General features: G+C 40.7%; 1 protein-coding gene across 1 annotated transcript in view; it reads right to left on the reverse strand.

Annotated features, from left to right (window-relative positions):
• Positions 1 to 23085, reverse strand: part of SPTBN5 (spectrin beta, non-erythrocytic 5) — a 93068-nt gene that overhangs the window by 63612 nt on the left and 6371 nt on the right. The window contains 25 exon segments of the mRNA XM_030483551.1: positions 138 to 227; positions 847 to 991; positions 993 to 1063; positions 2210 to 2396; positions 2966 to 3192; positions 3958 to 4122; positions 4224 to 4394; positions 5108 to 5207; positions 6161 to 6300; positions 7119 to 7365; positions 7880 to 8167; positions 8842 to 9093; positions 9808 to 9938; positions 10462 to 10614; positions 12184 to 12377; positions 13543 to 13615; positions 13617 to 13751; positions 14922 to 15122; positions 16010 to 16030; positions 16032 to 16088; positions 16090 to 16165; positions 16567 to 16799; positions 18155 to 18293; positions 19255 to 19886; positions 22767 to 22995. Coding sequence (XP_030339411.1) covers positions 138 to 227; positions 847 to 991; positions 993 to 1063; positions 2210 to 2396; positions 2966 to 3192; positions 3958 to 4122; positions 4224 to 4394; positions 5108 to 5207; positions 6161 to 6300; positions 7119 to 7365; positions 7880 to 8167; positions 8842 to 9093; positions 9808 to 9938; positions 10462 to 10614; positions 12184 to 12377; positions 13543 to 13615; positions 13617 to 13751; positions 14922 to 15122; positions 16010 to 16030; positions 16032 to 16088; positions 16090 to 16165; positions 16567 to 16799; positions 18155 to 18293; positions 19255 to 19886; positions 22767 to 22995 — 4357 coding nt within the window.

Raw genomic sequence — 23085 nt, forward strand, 5'->3', positions numbered from 1 at the left:
TTATCTCTCATTCACTTGGAGAAATGTATCAAGGCAAATATCTTGTAGGTGGACACTTGAGTAAATGAAACAGAAAATTAGAACTGCAGACAGACTAGCAGACCAGGCCAGCATACAGAATTTAAGCAGGAAAATACCTTATGTTTCTTGAGGGATTTCAGTGTTCATTTATCTTACATAGTCTTGCTTGTCACAAGTGGATATTTTCTGCTATCAAGCCTCCAGGTCTGATTATTATTAAAACTATCAGTTAAAGAGAAGTGAATTAGTTTCTACTTAATTTCAAATACTAATGTTACTTTTTTTGTCTAATAAATTGTGCACGGAAGGTGCACTGTAAGGTTTACTGTGATGTTTATTAAATAACAATAAAGAATGTTTCATCCCAAGATAGTATTCCACTGTTGTCAAGTCACACAAGGAGAAAGAAGCCACAATCGAAGACTTCAGTACAGGTCTGTCCAGGCATCAAAGTTCTGGCAGTAAGTTTCAAGTTGTCTGCTTTTCTTTCACATCAGTATCTTATTGACCCTTCTCTACTTTACTCGCTAAGGGTAGGGCTTAGCGATAAGGATATTACACAGTGTGTAATTCAGTGTGTACTTCTCCTTTCCCTTTGTGAGAAGTTCAATGACTTCTAAGAATCAGGCTTCATAAAACCTATAGTATGGACAGCTAAAGGAAATAAGCAGTGATCAAATTCTCCGGGAACATACTGCAAGCTGTTTAATGTCTAAAAATCATTCCATGAGTCTAGCCTCACGTAATTGAAGTGAACAGTTCCAGTGACTGGTGTTCTGTTTATTCACTTTAAAGTCTGGCCCTCTTGTTTGTCTTAAGAGCTACTATGTAAGACGTTGCCGTAATTTGTACCTCCTGGAAGCCAACGAGGTGCATGCAGATGCTTATCCTTTCTCACAGGCCTTCTCCAGCCTGCAGGCAGTACAAGCTCTGGATTCTGCTTATCTTCTGAGCTGATGGGTGTGATGTACACCATTGTGTCTTCCTTTCTCCAGGACCGCTGGACTTGTTGTTTGTGGGCATTCACTTCCGCCTGCAGTTCCTGGGAATGGATAAAAGAAAAGTAGGAATAAGGAAGGGGTTGTAAGGACAAAGAAATTCTATATGCTCCTAGTCCTAGGAAGTGGAGCAGAGCATAGCCAGTGGACCAAGGCTGTCTATTCTGCAACAGCTACAGCTCGTCATGGTGCAGCCCTCTCGTATAATGGTCTGCTCTTGGTGCTGCCATTGAGGGGGACTAGAGTCTGTAAGGTGGCAGCAGACCCCTTAAGTTCTGCACTCCAGATATCACCAAAGTCTCGGTTGGTGCTCTGGCCTGGTCCTACCCTTCTCGATCCTGCCCTTCTCTGCTAGCAGCCAGGGAAGTTTGGGAGATGGAGCAGGAAAGGGATAAGCCAAAGCTGGGGGATTCAGAAGAAAGCAATTGAGCTTTAAACAAATAATGTCCGAGAAATGAATAGGCTGGAGTGTGAAGAAGAGGCGGTCAAGTACCATGAATGTTGAAATGATGAAATCATTAGACTCTGCTCATAAGCTCCACTGATTTACAACTTTCTTATGGACCTGCAATCAGGTGCTGCAATATTCAGTGTTGCTGCGGTGCTGAGGTGCATCTGGCTGTGAGACTGTACAAGAAACTTCAAAAATGTGCTAACCGTTTTAATAATATTTGACTATGGCTTGTTCAAATTTTGTAGCCTAGAATAAAGAACATCGAGTGGCTGTTATAATGCCTCAAGACTGCATTGTAATCAAGACTGCATGTGTAGAAGCGTATAGAACTAGAAGGATGAACATAGAAGAGTCAAAATATTCAAGTAACCCAACAAATAACTCATTTTTTTATTATTATTTACTGTGAGGTACACTAGCTTTTTATCCACTTTAGTGGGAAGCTACAAAATTTCTCAGAATAATACTGCAAAATATGTCAAATTTTGCAGTTCCCACAAGAATTTCACATTTGCTCTGAAAACAGCACCACTTTGCTGACTTGTCTCAATCCACTGGAACCATTTTAGCTGGGCTAGTGCTGGAAACAGTGAATACACTTATTGAAACTGTGGCAATACATTTTGCTTGCAACAGCCTTCCTAAAGATAAAGGAGAGCTATGCTGGTGCTGTTTTGCAGGCTGACGTGAAATGTGTGTGCCGATATGCTATAATACACTTTATTAAAGGAGTTACCTTGTGTTTTTGCAGCAGGTTTTGAGCCACATCCAAGGACTTCCCACAGTTGGTGGAACGGGCAATAGGCAATCGCCCATTAATCCAGTTCAGTTCCATGTCATGATAATGGTAGAACTCATAGAGATCCACTGCAGCTTCCAGCAACTTACGCCTCTCATCAAGAGGTGCTTGCAAAGATTCAAACCTAGGGGTCATCCATTAAATATATGTTAAAACAAAGATTTAGCCTGGCTCTGACAAGGGAATTAGCCTATGATACCCTGCAAAATTTAGAAAACACTGGACACTTTTTTGCAACTAAATTTCAATGGTTAGTACTGACTGCATTCAAGAATCCCTTCTCCAGAAGGCTACTTTTGGCAGAAGACTTATACAATAACACTAAACATAAGCAGAGGAAAAGTGATTTACACTTTTGAAATCCTAGGCTTGTCCTGTGACTTTTTTTAAGGAACTAGTCACTATTTAGTGCTGGATCACTGCACCTCTGAGAAACAACCAGTGGATGACCTATGGGTAAGCAAAGGGCTAGAGGAGAAGTGCAGCAGACAAGGAGCAAGGTCCAGCAATAAAGGTTGAGGTGGGTCAAGGCAGCTGTGTAGTTAGTTCAAAGCACAGTTGTGGTAAAACTGGGAGGAGAAATCATTCCTAAATATGGGTTAAACCTAGTAAACCCAAAAATTTTTCTAGGAGGTAGAACAAAAAATGTGATTTGTCATGTGGTGTGGACGCAAAAAGAGAGCAACAGCTCACCTTCTCAGATATTTCTGTGTTTCATCCAGAATCCTCTGGGAGTTAAAGTGATTGGTGGCCATTTTCCTCGCATGGGATACAATGGAGTTCATTTTCTCTGCCAGCTCACGTGTCTCATTTTCCAGCTGCCTATGCTGCTTGAGTAGATCACGACTGGAGCGCAAATCATGGCCTGTCTCAGGCTCCTGAAGAACTTTCTCAATTTTCTCTATCTTCTTTTTTGCATCCTGCCAGGAAAAGGTTATAGCATACTTGTACTGATGTACCAATATCAATTTCTTTCACTCAGCCCCTCTCACAATAGTTTCCTCAACATAATTGCAAAATCCATATGTCCTTTCTCCATAACATGATGGCCAGGTGTCTCTAAGAGGCATCTCCTGGGAATATTTTGTTTGGCACAATATTTTGGAGTACTCTTCTCTCTGAGACACCAAAGCACATCATTTAAAACAGTCTCTTCGAACTATCTTCAGTGACATAGTACAAAACAATCACACAATCTTCAAAGGCTTCAGATAGCAGCTACAACACAACAGCAGTTCCATGACATGACTGGTATCAAACAGCTTCACAGCACATTGCTCCTCTTATACAATTTGCCTGGATGACAATGTGCTTAATATAGTGCCATGTCACCAATCCCCAAACTGACTCCAAGCAAGCAATTAGTTATGTTTGCAGAGCACTGACCCATGCAGAGAGTTTTGGTTGTTTTCCCAGTATGGGATGGCCACACAGATAGAATGCTAAGCCTGAGTTCAACAGCTCTGTGCCTTGGGGCTGTGCTGCCACTGTTACTTTGCTCATAGCTTTGGAGTGACCTTGGTCAATGTTATATTGGGTTTTCTCTCCTGAGACTGTAGACAAAATGGACACCTGAAAATACACTTTTGTCTGGGTGGTATTCTGCTCTTTTTTGTGAGGACTACACAAGAGAGCAACCAGATTTCTAGGTCATTCCTTCCCTCTGTTCCCCATCACTTCCTGACCTGGAGCAGTTCCATAAGCTGTTCTTGCTGCCCAGCTTGTCTCAGTTTGTCACCTCGTTCTATCATCTTGGAATACAATTGCTTCCACTTCTTCTGAAGCTCTGACATCTTCTCCTGGATAGAAACTGATGCATAATGGTTGTCTTGAATCAGTTGATTTCCTTGCTGGAGAAACACAGCACATCATTATTTTTTCTTTTTTGAGCAGATCAGTATCTATGAAGTTTGGGACAAGGTGGAAGATTTAGCTCCAAAACTGCCTTCACCTTTATCAGTGTTACAAAGTGCTCCTCATTAGCCATCATTTCTTTCTCAGCAGCCTCATGCCACTTCAGTTTGCGTAGAACATTTGTTGGATCACGGTAGGATTCATCTGATGCAATCTTGTACTTCTCTTCCATCCATATCAAAAGTTCAGCAGCATCACGATTAAACTCCTTACAGAAACAAACAAGATTAAATTGATTGAACTTCTGAATATGTGTGGGTTTGCAGTGTGCCCTTGATGTTAGGATCAAGCCCTGATTTTTTTTCCCTGACTGTTAAGAAATGCAATGTATTTTCATATAAAAGTTGTTCTACATAATAAACAATCTTAATTGAAGAGGTATAAACTTGAACCATTGACGAGTTTTTAAGCTCTCAGAGTAATATCCCTTAGTCCCCTTTTTACCACATTACTATCCATTGCCTTTAATTGTCAGTGAAGGTTTGCATTTTTCATAGATTATTTTAACCATAAGTGGTCCAGTCCTCCACTATAACTTTGTATCTCAGCAGTGGAAGCTAAATTTGGTGCCAAAAGTACACTTACTGTAAGTAACTGTGCCCAATTATTAAGGGCCAGAACAATAATAAGTAATGAGCAGAATAAACTCATCCAGTTGGCAAAACATTTTTTTGCTATTTTTCATTCAATATTTCCATTTTTGTTTTGGTATTTTGCTATGGTCGTGGCTTTGTAAAATTTATCACCAGTGCATCACCTGCTGCCCGGAGAGTGAAATTCTCTGTCCCATAGCCAAAGAGAAAGTGAACTGTAGTAGGAATGCTCAGCAGTTTCAGATTTGTCCCATACTAAGACAAAGGGTAAAACTACTTCATACATGCCTGACATACGTGACGATATCTGCAGCATCAGTTCTTTTACCTGCAGCAGTAGGGAATCCAACAACCTCTGTTTTCTCTTGGCATTGCTTTGTATCAGCCGCTCCCACCTTTGCTGAAGGGTGACCATTCTCTCTTCAATACTACCAAGAAAAACAGAAAGTCCAATGCAGTACTAGTCATATTAGTCCCCCTTGGCTTAACTGTAGTCTTGACTATGATATAAATAGAATCTAGTTCAACACCTCTGTTAGCAGGAGGAAGGGATATACATCCCTGTGCCATGACCATGCTGGACTCATCTGGGAAGCAGCTACTGCTTGCTAGCTGCTCTGGATTTTCCTTTTGTATGGCTGTGTTACATCAGTGAATTGCAGCCATGTAAAACACCCAGACCTTCCTCTTTCCCAAATATTTCACCTTAGCTAATAATTTTCTCTGTGATGTAAGCGCAATGAGGCTCTGGAATGGCCTTGTCATGGTAATAGTGCTAGCAAGAGATCAGGTTTTAAGAGCAGTTTTATAAATTTGCGAAGGGAATTTTCAAGACATTATGACTTCTGATCACAACATGGTCTTTTTTGACCCAAGAGGTCCATTCTGACCCTGTATTTCTAATTCTTATTTATGCAGAGGTCCTCTTGTAAGATCCTAGTGGCTCTGGCACAGTAAAAAAAATCACGATGACAGTTCAGCTTTGACAAAAACATGAAGCTGCTACTGATGAGTTATTTCCTTGTGAAGTCTTCTGCAACTTTTTAACAGCAAACATTAATTCTAATATGTGACACTGAAAAATGAAGGAAAATTCATTTTATGTGGGCATTTAATGAGTCTACATGAAAGAAGTTTTAACACTATATGTAACTTATGATACAAGGTGAATTATTCTAGCTTTCTATCAAATACCACTTTTATCTTAAAGCATCTCACTTATTTGTCCTGAAAGCACAGGAAGTCTGTATTTTTTCCTCTCTCATTGAGCAGGTCACATCAGCCAACTAAATGCTGGCTCAGGATTTAGTTTGTAATCTCACACTGATCACACTGGATCATTTATTAAAGCTAAATAAAAAAGGAAAGAGTTTGGACTTACACCCGAGATGCAAAGTGCCTGTTCTCTGTTAGATTCACCCCGTTTTCATTCAGTGCTTCAACTCGTTTCTTCAGCGCCATCAAGAGTTGTTCAAATTCCTGATGCTGCTTCAGCAGGCTTCGAACAGCATCTACGTGGTCCTGCATGTAAGAAAGAAAATTTGATCAAGACTTTTCTTGGTCATATGTTGCTTCTGTTGCAATGAAAAAAAGAAGATATAGTGAAGATACACTATATCTTCAGGCAGGAGATACTGTGAACATTTTGCATGTGCCTAAGGACGTTTAGGGCTACAAACAAGCAGCAGGTGCTCAGGTTTCTATCATACCTACTATGTCTGTTTTATGTTTCTATTACGGTTCCATTTTTACCTTTTAAGAAAATCTGCATTCTGAATTTATGCCAGCACTCTAGCACATCTAGGGACCAGCAAAACAAAAGGCCATAACTAAATGAAATTTTGTTCCACTAAGTTGACCCAAAAGTGTCAAAGTTACAGTTTTAGATGAAAACAGAAAAGATGGTGAGATACCACAATCTCCTCCTTCAATGATCTTGTGACTATTGCCTGCATTTGGTTTTTTCCCTCCATTTGTTTTAATGTTCTTAGAATACTCAATGAAAAGAAAAAGCTTTATTTATTAAAAAGTCAGGTTTTTACTTCACTCAAAAAATTATGTTCCAAACTTTCTTTTAATCGTTAGCCATCAAATGGATGAGTCATTGTATATACATCTCCTGACATGTACAGATACAGCAACAAATCACAACTCTAGCTGTTTCAATTTTTTTGCTCTCAAAAGAACATAAGAGCATTAATAAGAATGTGAAAATCTTGTTTCCAAGTATTAAAATGCCATGACCATAAGAATGAGGAACTTGATCTAATTAAGAATTTGTTCCTATTCCCTGGATGGGAAGGTGAAGTAGAGAAACAAAAATCAACTGGTGTACATACCCCAAGGTCATCTCCTCGGAGGAAGGCCTCATGGCCAGAGAGGGCAGCATTGATGCGGTCTCCCTCCCTATTGAACTTTTGCAATTCCAGGCCATCCTGCAGCTTTTTCCGTCGCTGTTCCCACATTTTCTCCAGCGCTTTGCTCTCCTCAGCAAGCCTCTCCATGGACTGGTGGACATCTACGGTCCTGCTGGTACTGGGTTGTTCATGGATTACTTTGCGCCCTAGCTCTTGCAGCTGCACAAATCTACCCAGAGCCAAAAAGAAAAGTGAGACCTTACTGCATAAGGGCATATGAATCCGCTTTCATTACAGCTCTTTGTGCTCTTGGCAGTGCCTAGACATTAAGTTTTCCACCCTCCCTTTCACTCTTTTCCTGGTAGCTATGGTTGTGCACTACAAAATGCAGCTGGTGGTTTGCTCAGGGATACATGCTGGAGGCAGTAGGTGAGATTGCCCCATTTAAGCAGGCTTTCCCATTAAAAGGGAGAGGAGTAGCATCAGTATCTGGCATTTCATAAAAGTGCAGAAGGAGCACTGAAGATAGTGAGAACTGGGAGCATAAGACCTGAGAAAGGAAGGACTGAGGAAACTGAAATAAAGTGCAGATGGCACTGAGAGTGCAAGAGTTTCAGGAGAGCTTGTGGAATACTACTCCAAACATGCAGCTCCTCCCTCCCCCTCCATCAGCCACCATGTTTCATCTTCAAGTACTGTTGCCATATCAGCCCACCCTGCCCACTCCGACAGAATGTCTCTACCTTTCTTTCTGAGACCTAATTTCTTTCAGCAGGTCTTGATGGTCCTTCAGCAATTGTTCTGCAGAAGCCACATCGACACCCATTTCTTCACTGCTCAGTTTCTCCTGAATGCCTTCTGCCCACAGCAGGAGCCTGCGGCTATCTTGCAGGAAGGACTGTTGATTTTGGGCCTGCTGGAGAACGTCCCGCTTCTTCTGGGTCTCCAGCTTGAGCTTTGCCAGAAGCCTCTCCATGTTCTCCACCTGCTCAGTGATGGCTCTGCTCTCTGCAGGATTGGTGTCCTTAATCCTACAACAGGAAATGCGTTCAAATGAATGAACACTTCAGGCATTTAGAGCTTGAACCAATATTATTTAAAAGGAATGGGTTTGGATATTTATGCTTCCATTAAAAGGAAAGTCAGTCAAGGCAACAAATGTTCCACTCTAGCAAGAAATGTTGATATGAATATTGTGTACTGCAGAGAGTGCATCCCTTGTGAAAGACTCTGTTAACAGCATTGTGGTTCAATGATTCATTCCCATCATGAATGTACAGAAACCTTAAAGTAGCAAAAACCTCTAAATTCATATTTAAAACTGAAATTCCTTTGCACAATGCTCTGCTATCTTTCGTCCTTCATCCTTCTTTCCCCCAATTACCCTCTTTCAGGACCTAAATGATACTTCCACATTTTGAACTAGGCAAATCCCATTAGCAGAGATAATTTGTTAGAGCCACAAACAATCCTGTGGTATTTATTCTCCTATCACAGTAAAATCTGGAAGCAATCACTTCACCTATCACCCAGCTGTACTCAAGAGAGATGACTCAGTCCAGTGAGCAAATCAGTTCTTCAGGTTGCTAGAAAGAGAAACTTCAAGAGAAACTCCACAAGCTGCTCATTCTCTTTACAGCCATAATTTACAACATGGTCTTAGAGAACTATCAAAGAATAAGGAAACAAAGAGAAGGTTCCTTACGATTTTGCAACACTCCTCAAGTATTCAATTTTCCTCTCTATCACCAGGACCTCTCTCTCAATTGTAGACAGTTTGCGCTTGTCTGGCTCTAGTCCAGCAGGTGAGTTCCCTGGTTCCAAATCTCTGAGTTGGACCATCTTGTCTTGCAAAAGTACTCCTATGCTCTGACAGTCCTGAAGAAATGTCCTCACATCAGCCACTCCAATCAGCTCAGAGCCTTTCTCTTCCTTCAGAGTTTCCATGCGTTCCCACCTTGGAGAGAGAGAACCCAATTACTCACATCTAGCTTCAGCTGCTACCCCAAAGCTTGCCTTTACCTAGAGAGCAGATTCAATTTATAGGCTTCGTTATACATGAGCTATTTCCTTTTTCTAATCAGAAAAAGTCTTGTATAAAGATTTCATCATGACGTACATGAGTTGGAGGGGTCAACACTAGCATTCCCCGACAACATCAAAGTTAATCTCAGTGCCCTCTCAAGCAAGAGGACCCTGCTCAGATGTCCAGAACACGCTCGACACGATGCAAATAAGCAACTGGTCAAAATCAGGACCTGGCTGTGGTCTCAGTTCCAGCTGGGTGGCATGGTGCCAGGAGTATGTACACAACAGGTATTTAATATACTTGGTGAAGTCAAACAGGGTTTGATGCTCTTTTCAATATTTGTGAAGGGCACCCTCACCGTGATGTTTAAGTAACCACATCAGGGTGTTACAGTGCAATACAGACAGAACTGCTCTGAATCCATCAAGGCCTCTGCCTCTTTGCCCCAACCCCTGTATGGTGGCCAGAACCCCACCTGAATACAGCAAACAGCCACACATGAAAACCTCCTCTCAGGCCAATATTGGGACTTAAAAATCTAACAGACAGGTATTCTCTCTGTGTAGTCTAGATTGGTCATGAAAGCTCAGCTCTCCAATGTCCCCATGAGACAATCCTCTGCTTTATCAGTAGCGCCTTTACCTGATGTTGATCTCTTCCAGCCATCTCTGGATCTCAGAATATTTTCTGGGACTGATCTTTCCATATTTAGCAGCTAAGTTTTCAATATCTCCCAGCTGGCCTTTGCCTGCAGCCAGTTCTGTTAAAAAGCCCTAAAATAGAAAAGACACAAGAATGCAGAACTTGAAGTTTTTCCATTTCTATGGACATGATTCTCAATAATCTGTCATATCCACTTATCTCCCACTTTCACAGTTGGCTTCTCCATTTACCTGTCTCTTGGCACCATACACACCTAGGGTATGTCATTCCCCTATACCCATGCTGACCTCCCCTGGTGTGTACATTACACCTATGCACATATGTCCCACTCCACTGGGATGAAAGGATACTGCAGGATTTTTTTATCATTTGGCTTCTTTTTTTTTTCAAGTGGTGTAAGATAAACCACAAAAAGAGTGCTTTTATATCATGATATTTGTACACGATACCACATCCACAGAAGTTAAAGGCTTCAATAAGCTCAGCATAGTTTGTACAAAAGAAATATCTGATCTATGCTTGACTCCGTAAGTTGAAATGAATGAAAAGACCCTCAAAACTTCATTTCTCATCTATTCTCCCAAGGTCAATCTGACTTAAAAGGTGTCCTCTGTGAGTAGGGAAAAGGGGTACCTGATATTTCTGCTGCATGACCTCCACATTGTCTGCTTGAGGCTGAAGAGTCCGGAAAATGTTCTCTTTATCTTTCATCCATGACTGAAATTCTTCGCAAGAGCCACAGAAGCGGTAATATCCAATCATCTCCTCTAGAGCCTTTTTTCTGTCCTGTAAAACAGATGAAGACTTAAGTATTGTTGTAGCAACTCCTTGCCATTGGAAGGAAAAAAAGATTGTTGCATTTAAACTACGGGTGGTAGCTTAGTGGTTTTGCTAGACACTGCTGAAAGAGAACAGAACATGTTTCCTTAAGATCACAATCCTTCTTCCCAGAGCAACAGTGTTTTAAAAGGATAAAAGAAGTTGGAGAGCGCTCAACCCCTGACTGGCAGCAAGGCTGCTGTGCTGCTTGCTGGTGGTGTCTGAAGATTTACCTCAGTAATCTATGGAATATGTGAAAGTCCCATGAAACATGAAGTTTCTTTGTGAAGGAACTTTTATGAAGTTCTTCTATGAAGTTCCGATGCCAACCTTATGAAGTTTAACCAAGCCAAGTGCAAGGTCCTACACCTGGGTCAGGGCAATCCCAGGCACTGCTACAGGTTGGGCAGAGAAGAGATTCAGAGCAGCCCTGCGGAGAAGGACTTGGGGGTGTTGGTTGACGAGAAACTTAATATGAGCCAGCAGTGTGCACTTGCAGCCCAGAAAGCCAACCGTATCCAAGGCTGCATCAAAAGAAGCGTGACCAGCAGGTCAAAGGAGGTGATCCTGCCCTCCTACTCTGCTCTCGTGAGACCCCCCTTGGAGTATTGTGTACAGTTCTGGTGTCCTCAACATAAGAAGGACATGGAGCTGTTGGAGCAAGTCCAGAGGAGGGCCACAAGGATGATCGGGGGCTAGAGCACCTCCTGTACGAAGACAGGCTGAGAGAGTTGGGGCTGTTCAGTCTAGAGAAGAGAAGGCTGCGTGGAGACCTCATAGCAGCCTTCCAGTACCTGAAGGGGGCCTACAAGGATGCTGTGGAGGGACTCTTCATTAGGGACTGTAGTGGTAGGACAAGGGTAACGGGTTCAAACTTAAACAGGGGAAGTTTAGATTAGGTATAAGGAAGAAGTTCTTTAACTGTGGATGGTGTGAGGCACTGGAATGGGTTTGCCCAAGAAGCTGTGAATGCTCCATTCCTGGCGGTGTTGAAGGCCAGGTTGGACAGAGCCTTGGTCGACATGGTTTAGTGAGAGGTGTCCCTCCCCATGGCAAGGGGGTTGGAACTAGATGATCTTAAGGTCCTTTCCAACCCTAACTATTCTATGATTCTAACATGTTTTAGTTGGTCTTTAGGGCAGAACTGCGGCAGCTGGGAGTGAAAAGTAATAAATGGGAGAGTGCAGATAATGGTTGTTTATTTTTTCTGGTATCAGGTAGAAACAGCCTGAAGATTCAGGAGCCTGCAGCAAGCAAACATTAGGGAGAAGAAAAAAAAAACTACACAAAACCCCCACTCTTCCTAAAGTAAAAAGACTCCCCATAAAGTAAATTGGAAGTTTGCCAGGTAGAAAATACGTTTTTATACAAAACTGCAATGATAATCTCAAGACTGAAAGTCCCATGGGACTCCACAGGATGGAGGCACATTATAAAACTGAAAGGCAGAAGCCAGCACAACACTCAACCTCACTTTGCATTGCTTTGGACTTGATTGTTTTTGTGAACTGCAAAGCACTGGAGGGGATACTATACCTCAGCCATGCTCTGTAGATTCTCATAAAGTGAATCTATTTCGCCTTGGGTCTTCCAGATGTTCTCTGGAAGAAAATGAACATCTGGACTGGAGGTTCTCGGTTGTGCAATTGCAGATGTTGCCCAGGTTCTACTGAATGGTAGCTTAGTTGTCTTTGGATTTAAGTCCCCTGGGGCTTCTTGTCCTTCACAATCTGTTAAGCAAAATTTAACAGAATCAATGGATGAGTATCTCCAATTTCAATAAAAGTTTCACATGGAAGCAAAGTTTGAACTTGCTAGTTCAAATCACAGCATTCTGACCCATTCCCAGTATTTGCTTGAATCTCTTTCCTTCATTTTATTCTGAAAGAATGAACCAAATAACTGAAATACATTTAGTTTTGTTGCAGAAGCTTAATTTAGCTGATTTTAAAATATATTGATTCAGTAAAAAATTTTCATTTTGTGCCCACATAAAAAAAAAATCCACATTGTTTTGTGGATTTTTGTTTAAATTTTAAAATTGCCAAAAAAGCCAAGGATTCATCTATGCTCACAGTTCTATTTGTGGTGGATGTTTTAGGACCCCAAACATTTCCAGTTTCAAAGCCTGTGAGTGCCCTAATGAATAAATGTTTATTTGCGCATTGATACCATGCTGTCACATGCTTTTTCATGTTTAATAACAAAGCAATGAAGTTTTTGTTCTAGTAAAAATTAATGTTTGAATGATGAAGTAAAAGAAAGAGCCAAAGTGGTGCTCATAGCTCTCAGACTGGTTTGGCTAAACACTGAGTGATAGTGGAAGTCTCAAAGAAGCAAGCTATGAAATGTGTGAATATGAATTCATCTCCCTTGAATTCTGTTGTCAAATGATCTGATCTCAAGCCAAACATTCTCTTTCAGTCAGTGAAAAAGAGGGGCATCTACAGAGGTTGACTTCATTGCATGTGCCTTAAACATCCATCCTGGGATGGTATCAATTGTTCCTGGAGCTGTGGGATGGTTCATCACTACCTTAGATTGCCAAAAGAATTGTAAAGATGTTTAGATTAAATGTCTGCTTTTTAAAGCTAATTGAAATTAATAATGTTATGAGAATGAAGAGTAAATAGTTATTCGTAAGGACTGGTACAGGGAATGCCATATTTCTAGCATTTTACAGAACACTAATTATGCGGGCTATGAATGGCCAAAGAACTTTCTTTGTCATCTGAAAAATTTGCCTCAATTCTAATTAAAAAATTTCCTCTGAATTAAAAAATCTTCTTGCTTAGATCATTTGAAATATTCTTATTCTGTCAAATTAAAAATATTCTACACAATTAAACCACATTTCATTTACACTCTTCAACAAAACATGGCACATCTTCTTACCTGCAGCTGGAGCTTGCTCTGCTGCAATGTCAGCTTGCTCTTTCAGGCGTCTCATCTCAGATGAGTAGGCTGCAAATCTCCTTCTCCAGGCGCAAGTGACGGTGCAACAGTGCTTCAGCGCTCGACTCATCTTTTCCGTAGTCCTTGCTGGACAGAAGGGGCTGCCTTTCTCGCAACCATGAATTTGCTTCATCAACGTCAGCAAAGTACTGAAGAACACAGGAAGAAAACACTCAGTTTCATCCTGAAAGTGGTCATATCCAGCTCTTTCCTCTTTTGAAAATTATGAGTAAGGAGAAATGCCATTAGGTCTGTAGCTATAATGTTACTTCGAAGTATTGTGAAACTATGAATAAGTTAGCTCTAAATTCATGATGCATTTCATAATCACATCAAGCACAGATAATTCACAGAATCAAAGTGAGAAAATAGATTCAAAGATTGCCTATATAACTCTTTCATAACTTCTACCTAACTAAAACATTATGGTGTTTATAGCAGTGGTAAAAGGAATCCTCATGTATGATGTTGGTAGGCATGTAATTCCAACAGATGTTTTCTAAAGGTTCTAAGCAATAGTCCAACAATGAACTCAGTTTACAACGAAAGTTTTCTTCTTTTTTGTGTAATTTGCAGTCTGCCTGGCTATGGTTGTAAAAAGCAAAAAAAGATTTTGAGATATAAAATAAAGGTACAACAGAAAAAAGAAAACCCATAGTAGCAAAGGAAAAAGAAAGAATAGCTGAAACACCATAACGATGTTAAATTTACCAGACAAAAGAGAGAATTTAGACTTTGCCAAGAACAAAGCTGTTAAGTTTTGTTCAAGCATCTCATGGGAGCAACAGTAAAAATACTTAGGAAAGGGAAAAGAAGAATACCTGAGATAATGTTATGTGAATTATGAATACTGCTTCTATGAGAGCTGTTTATTTGCAGACCCGTGAATGTTTGTAGGTGCAAAAGTGTAGGTCAGAATGGCAAGGGTCAAATGTTTCCCAGGCTTTGGGAAGTTCATGGCAGATGCAATTCTCACAGCATGTTTCTTTTGTTGTTATTGGGTTTTTCTGTCTGTTTGGGGTTTTTTTTCATGCTAGAAAAATATCACACAGCTACCCAGATCCCACCTCAATAATGACTCTGCATCAGCACTATTATGTGGGCTATTTCCATCAGCATTTTTAACGTAGAGCAACACCCAGCTGCTCATCTCCTGCCTGCCTGTCTTGCAGGACAATTGAGACTTTGCTGCCAGAGATCTTTTTGAAGACTGACACCTGAAGCCTTCCTGCCACTCTTGCCTTTCATAAGGGGGCATAGGGCAAAACTGAGCCACAGCATGTCTCCCACACCACACATAACAGCAGAGTCCTGCTTACCTGTTTGATGAGAGCTGCTGCCTGCAGGCGGCTTTTGCGATCAGCCACCTCATCTTGGAGCTGCTGCCACAACTTCTGGAGGTTGTCTGTCTGCCTCTGAATGTCCTCCTGGTGCGTGGGGTTCTTCTGGCTCAGCTCCCAACCCCTCCTCACCACATCTGTACATACGGCCCTGTGGGAATTGCACTCTGCTTCGAGTGCCTAGCAGAAGGATGGGAGATGTCAGCACAGTTCACTCCCATCAGCTGAAAGCAAAGACCTATTTTCCACTACTATAATACGCATATTTCCAAGAGCCCTGTGTCTTATCCATGCCTATGACTTTTCCTTGAGCCCTGAGATGATTGCCCCTTGGCTCCCCACACAGAAGTTACTATCCTACTTTTTGCATTTGATGTGAAGTTTGTTACACAGTCTTCTCTCAAGGAGATACTTGTTTGCTGTCCACCAATTCAGCTGTCTTCCAGAAGAAACAAATACACAGATGCACACAAATGTGTATTAAAATTACAGAAAAGGCTCCTGTTTCAGTTTTGCCATGCAAGTTCTCAAGTCTATAGGTCTCTTCATTTGCTCGAGGCAATTCTTTGCTGTAAGGCTTTCGCTCATATAGCTAAACTTTTAATATTAGCCCACAGCAAGCTCTTAGGGGAAGTGGTAACAGATTCATAAGCTCACACAATGTTATCCATCCTGCCTGCTGACATCTTTCTTTTCACCATCTCATTCTATACCCACATCTCTCTTGGTCAGGAAACGTGGGTAGGAAAAAAAACAAAAACTAGCAACCTTTTCCTTTTTCCCTCCCATCCAAAGCGAGCTAATACAGAGCCCAGTATCTTCAGTAGAAGCTGCACTTCTAGTCCATGAAGCGTATTCCTTCTCTACCCTTTCCTTCCCCTCTTGGAGAAAAATCCCTACCCTCTATATATTTAAAAAATTCCAAACACTGGTCATGACACTTGAGGTAACGAGTGGTTTGAGAGCTTTCTCATAAGTGCTGCACTGTCTGAACTGAACTGAAGGCCACAGATGTCTAAAATCTTGTTACAGTACAAACACAGGGCACCACCAGTAAATTAAGATACCTTGTGCTTCTGAATAGAGGCCTGTAATCTGGCTGACATCTTTCCCTAATGTTGCTGTTCTTGCTAGCTTCCATTTCTCAGGAGATCCACGATTCTTCCTCTTTGCAGTCACGGAAGAATTCAAAAAGCTTCAAAGCCTCTTCTAGCTGAGCTTTTCTGAAACCAAGAAACAAACAGTCAGAAAATGGTAGCATAATCAAAGAAGACTTTAGAAATCCAGAATCTGAATGCCTTTAATGCCTTTTTGACATAGGTTAATTTATTTCTGGAGTAAGACAAAGGAAACAAAATTACATTTCCCTCTTCCTCTAGGAGATGGGGAGATAACCACATGCTATTTAGACTTCACATAAAGCAAGTCATAATAGATATTGAGAATGAAGCTATTCTTCATCTATGAAACAGAGTGATCTCTTTCAGTGAACTGCAGTCAAGACGCTCAAATTGCTTGTGCTATGTCTTTAGGAATGGAGAAAGGAAAAATTTCAAATACTTAATCATAAGGGAGTGGTTTGCCATCCTAACCAGGAAGAACAGAGCCATAAGCACAGCCCTACCGTGACTTGCTCAGAGCTATAAGGTTCTGATACAGCTGACGAAGCATCTGAACTTTAGCGTAAAGCACTTCTGGTTTAACTGTGCTGTCCTTGCTGATTTCTGCTGCCCTCTTGGTGATGTGTGTCAGTCTATCATCATAGGAGGAGATCTGTGAGTCAATTAAGTTGTGATTCTGCAGCAAATCTACTACTTCCAGGAGCTGCTTCCCACAGTCCTGGGAAGTCACCAGCACCTGCAAACAAAGTGAGAAACAAAAGGCATTGGCAGAGAGTGCATCCAGGGGTTCACTACAAAGAAATCAGTGGAAAGGTTCCTGCTGACTCTTATAGCTTCTAAATACAAAAGAATGATGTTAGCTAGGTAAAGCAGAAAAGCTGCCTAATTAGAGGAATCATACTTTTATTTTTCAATTTCACTATTGATTAAGCACTCAAGGTCTCCAAATTCACTGGCACAAGGAATAGCCCTTTGCTACACATCTAGCTGTGCGCAGATTGATTCACAGTCTGTACTTGGAAAATTCTACAGTATCCCATGTTATGGTCTTTTTTGACTGAAATGTTTTTTTGTTTGAGGAACTTCCTTGTCTTTGCTATAAATAATGAAAAGAAGTACTTCATAGTATTTAATGGCTGGCTGATGAAGGTACCAAGCACTTAAAAGTCTGTCCTCTTTCTAATTGTATCAATGGATACAATTATCAATCCTATTGTAGGATGTTAGCTTTCCTTAACAATCTTCTCCCACATCCTCAGGCTATCATGGTTCCAACAACATTCCAACATTCCAACAACATTCACGTTAGGTGTTCTTCGCTTACTAATACTAGGACAGAAAGATTCATAACTTAAAGACAGCTCTTAACTTTAACTTAAAATTCACAACTTCACATAGCATATCAGCTTTTTCAACTTAGCTACAAGGCAACCCATAGTTGTAAGAATTTTTCTGTCTTTAAATAAGACAAGGCAAGACCAAAGGATGCATATATACTTCCTGCCATTACACATCAGTATGAAATCAGTTATTTCTTATGCTAAAGTGAAGAATTTGCACTCTGAGACTCTGCTAACACTTGGAAGTTCTTGCTAAAAGCAATCACTGTGCATTTACAGTGGACCTTTTCCCTCTCACAAGCTTAGATACCTGGAAGCCAGACATATGCCTGAGATAGTCCCCACTTGTACAATCACTGAAGGTACTTCCAGAAGGTAATTCAGAAGAATTACATGAAATGGGAACAGGAGGCTGTTTTATTCCAGTTCTGCTTTTACACTTCTGAATTTAGGTGAGATCATTTCCCACTTTTATTTTACTACATAGCTTGAACCTTTAGTGCATTCCCTGTAATACCGCACCTGGTTTTCTGATTAAGGAGGGTCCCTCTACCAAAGCCTGTTTTTTCTCATGTACCTGCGATGATGAACTGAAATGCACAGGTAGACATCTATGTAAAAATGGTGTATTCTTCTATAGCTGATTGATAGACTAATCTGCTGTTGGCATCAGGCAGTCCCTGGAACATGGGAGCTTTTCTAGGAACACATATTGGTAGCAAGCTGTATGCCAGTGGAGAGGGCTCAGTACCTGCAGCTCTTTCAGCTCCTCTGTAATGGCATCAATGTCCCTCAGGAGGCCCAGAATTTCTTGCATTGTACCCAGGGAGTGCTGTCGTCTCTGCAACTGATCCAGAAGGTCCTGCCATTGCTTTGAAATGCTGTTTTGCCTGCAAAGGAAGGGAGAGAAATGACTGATTTGGACCAAAGACAGGGAGATTTTCAGGGCTTGCAGCTTTAGAGAAGCTAAATGAACATGCACAACTCTTGCCACTAGTGCAAGAACATAGACCATGATCACAAAACATGTCAAAGCAATGTTGATATTTAATTAGTGTCATCATGGAGAGGAATTTTGACTAGCACATGAACTGTTGTTGACTTTTTTAAATTTAGACATTCTTTTTTTATGGATCCTCATACCTAACATCCCACATTGCTTTCAATTGATACAATGGAAAGGCTTGGAAAAAAAGAAGTGGTCTTTAAATGGCTGCTTAAAGTAAACAATCTAAACCATATCATGAGTCACAATCTGATCTTATAAAGAGTTTGGTTTAATCTATTATAATTATTTTTCTTAGTTTAATCACAGGTTTCTGATTTTGTCTAAACTTAGCAAAGCACTAAAATACCACAAGGAAGTTGTGGCATTCTTAGCCATTCCCAAATCAGGCTATCCTGATAATCTGAGAAGTCATAATTTCTTAAGATTTGCTCCAAACTGGAGTCAATCTGCAAAGACTTTGTGCTTTAACTAATCTGTATCTCCCCAAACCACACACTGAAAAAGAAATTTGATTTGGAATTAAATGTGTCCTCCAGAGCATTTTTGATGGAAGATAGAACTTTTGGCAGAACAAGTATTTTTTGTATATAGTGAAAATATCTTAAAACTATTTTTCACCAGAAATCAGTCTGAAAGTTTGCTCATTCAAGAAAAAAGTAATTAAAGAAGATGAAGCATTTGTCTTATCTTCTGAAACTGTTCACAGGTAGAGGAAATTCCTGCCAGTTCTACTCATGAGGAGTAGAGCTATTATTCATGGCTACAATAAATTTTCTTCCACCACACCACAGAATTTCAATTAATTTCAACTTCCACTACAGAGTATCACAACCGTCACTCACCTCTGCATGATTTGATCTTTGCCATGATAATTTCCCTTGCTGATGACAGTGGCCATTTCACCTAAAGCTGTAAAGCGCTCCCTCCTAGGGAGGACATCTGCCACAATGGCTTCCAGCTTCTTACTGGCAGCCTCCATCCTGTCTGCACTCTCTGGCCAGAAGTCCTGCTTCCCAATCACTTTCTTCATGTCTTCCAAGTAAGACTCACGCAGGGCTGCCTTCTTCAGGAACCTCTGAGCTAGCTGTTCCAGCCTTTCTAGCCTCAGCATCTCCTTCTGCAGTGCTTTTCCCCGGCTGTGCTCTGCCTTTTCCAGGATAATCCAGTGCTTTTCCACATCCTGCAGCATCCTCCCCTCTGGGGGCAGGTATGGCCGTTGGTTGTTAGCTCTCTGCTTGGTCCTGATGTTGAAGAGATGAGCTTCAATCATGCCCTTCTCTTGATATTTGGGGGGTTTCTCCACAGTGCGGAAGGTCTTGAAGTTGGCCATGAGCAGCCACATTTCCTGAAGAGTGTTAGGGAAATGATGGTCATCCAGTTCTGTCACCTTCTGTTTAATCCATTTCAGGAGGTCAGAGACCATCTGCTCATATAGAAGCTTCAAGTCATCTATCTCCTTCAGGAAGAACACGATCTGTGATGGGAATATGAATGTACAAGACACATAAGAAGCAGAATGAAGCAAGGCATCTGAACAGAAAACAACATCTTCACAAGCCAAGCTTAGTATTCAAATAGTTGAATATGTACCAAGAAAACAGTATTTAACAAGCAGGTTGCCACAGTCATCACATTTTTATACCAATGTGGTGATAGCTCTCACATCTGAGGCCAGGTTAAATCCTAGAATAATCTTCAATAAAACACAGATAAATGAATATTATTTAATGCCTCATTTCTTAGTTTTTATCTAAGAAAAGGTTAATAATGGAATAAACAGCATGCATGTCAGCAGTGCCTCTGCGGGCTGACAAGAAAACAAGAATCTCAAACTGAGGGTTCAGATTTTTTGTTTCACAATGGAAAAAGAAGATCTTTTCTTCCATTCTCAAAGGAAAAAAAAAACCAGATTTTTTTTCCCTCATTCTTATTCCTGACCCCCAAACAATTCTATCCCAATCTCATACGAAATTACACACTCTTAGCTTCATCGCTTTAGGCTGTTAGGAGGCCATCTGACAAGATTCTTGTTCTCTCACATGCCCCCAGCAAACTGTGGTCAAGAGCCCCTTCTAAATCTCTTCCGTTGGAGCTGTTTCTCTTTATAGAAACCACTAGAGAGTGTCTCATAGCCAGAAAGGGTTTGGTAAGAATGTTAACTCTGGTTCAATACTAATTTTCCAGGCCATTGATCTGTTTCGTTTGTGGTCTGACCTGCCTTTATTTCAAGTTCAGGTAAACACTGGAACAACCATTTAGAAAGAAATTCTAATGAAATAAAATGTTAGATTGAAATCGCCCTTTCTTTCCATTTTTCATTTTTCTTTTCCATCTTTGTCTTTTTACTTTCTATTTTTTCCTCGCCATAACTTAGTAGTCCTCTTGCAGATGTCAGGTTTAATGCTGAACAATGCCGCCTGCCTCTATCATTCCCCTGATCCTGTCTGCTCCAGCCAGGCAGATTAGTAGGGGAGATGGCACTGAGCAAAGACCCAGTTCCTGCAAGTGGTAGTCTGCTTTTATGTGTCAGGAAGTGCACTTGGCAATGAATAAATATCACAGTGTTGGAAGAGGAGTAAAACTGCACTAACCTTTAGTTAGGAAAAGCAGCCCATGACATCAGGGCTTCCTTCTATATTTTTTGCCATCATACTCAGTTCTCACTAGGAGATCATAGCAAATGCATGGCCCCCTCACATGGGAGGGGGAAAGGAGATTTGCCTCCTTGAGCTGATTCTCTCTGCCATCCTGGTCACACACTTAGTTTGAACTCAAAGGCTTCCTTGACACATTCAGGCTTCCCTCCCCAATCCTATTAGTAAATTCAGAGCTGCCTATTCGAGGGGACTAAGGACATGAAGAGATTAACTTCTGTTTCATTCTCCTTCTGAATGTCTCTGTGTGACAGAAATGCAGGGAGACAGGAATGCAATATTAGAAATAATAGGCTAAAAATTAAAAAGAGGGGAAAAGAAACAGCTAAGTGAAAAGAGAGAGAGAAAAGAAAGAATAAATATACCTGTACAAAATGGAAAAAAATCCTAAACATTGGAGCACAATAAGAACTGACAAAGGACAGAATAAGAAACACTCTTTCTGGTTTCTCCTATAATACAAAGTTACGGCCTATTGGATCTTCATAGTTCCTCTAACACATGCTTGGTGACTCAAAGACTGTTTCAGGTTTATCAGAAGACAAAGAATGAATCCTGGCCAAAATCCGGAGACTCATGTGTAAACCAGTCAAATCCTACTGCCCAATCTCCTCACTGCTGCCCAATCTTTGTCCAAATTCCAAGTCCTGCTCTAATTCTCTTCAGAGAACATCACTGTTACTGATACATGTTTCGTGATCATCTTGTTCTTGTCCCAGACCACTTTGTTGGCTGATCAAACCCAGCTTTGCAAAAGCTTTCACCTTGTTACCATCAGGGAAGTCTTAGTTTGGACTTTTGTGACTCCCATTAAGCAATATATTCCCCCTCTCAAGTGCACAGGCAGCTCTCTGAGTCCAGATGTTCACGTAGGACCCATTCTAGGTGTATAGGTTTTCTGCAGGCTATTTGTTTTGTATTTTTGACAAAACCAGAACAGATTAATTTGAAGGTAGAAAAGAAATTCTAAGGAAAGTCATCTTCAATGGAACAACTACAAAATTCCTTCAGTTTTTCATGAACAGGATGTAAGCAGTTTTTAATATAATTCATGATTGTACGTGAGATAAAATATATGTGGAAACTGAAAAAAATAGAAAATTTTCTAGCTTTGGTTTTTTGGGGGGTTTGGTTTTGGTTTTTTTTTTTTCTCTCTAGGAGTGTTGCCTCTTCTTTTGCACTTGCTCCTTTTTCATGTGTTTGGTTGGCTGGTTTTTTTTCCATTTTGTACCTGATTAAGGAGTTAGTTCGAAAGAAAGGATGAGGATTTTCACAGGAAATAAAAATCCAAAATAGTCTCATAGAATAAAAGATAGTCTTTTCTATTAAATCAGCAAATTGTTGACTAGGCCTGCTTTTGCATAGCAGTAATCCTCCCAAGATTAATGAGATCTGTGTTGCCTCCAGCTACCTTGGAGCCACATCAGTTCTCAAACAGAAACTGTGAGGTGAAAAAGGGATTCATTTTCAGTGAGATAAATGCAATCCCTTTTAGAGATCTGAGAGTCTACTGACACTTCTCAAGATTCAGGTGATGATAAAAGGTCTTCCAAGTAGCCGTGCCATTTGATTCAGTTCAAATGATCCTGAAGTTGAGCTTGCACACAAAAACCCCCAAACAACAAAACCCCAAACATTTCTAACATAAATTTAGCTTTATGTATTTAACTTTAAACTTCTGAAGAGAACAATGCACTTACTTTGGTAAGTCGCTTTTGTATTGTCTGGCCTTGTTTCAGTCTGGAGAAGTAGTGGTAATAGAGTGACACATAAGTCATTATGGATCTCTCATCTGGGTAGGGTACTGCCACATCCTCAGCATCAAGCAGTTTGCTGATTCCTAGCTCTTTCTCAGCAACATCAAAGGCATTGTTCAGGTTTTTGATGGGCTGGTCCTGCCGCAGTGAGCTATAGTGGATAAGATCAGGCCTGGGCAAGGAGAAGAACAGGGCATGGCGGGGAAGAAAGATTTATGTTTGTCATAAATTCTTTCAGATTATAAACCATAAACTTCTTATT

This window comes from Strigops habroptila, chromosome 4 (assembly GCF_004027225.2).
Source record: "Strigops habroptila isolate Jane chromosome 4, bStrHab1.2.pri, whole genome shotgun sequence".
In the NCBI taxonomy this organism is placed as follows: Eukaryota; Metazoa; Chordata; class Aves; order Psittaciformes; family Psittacidae; genus Strigops; species Strigops habroptila.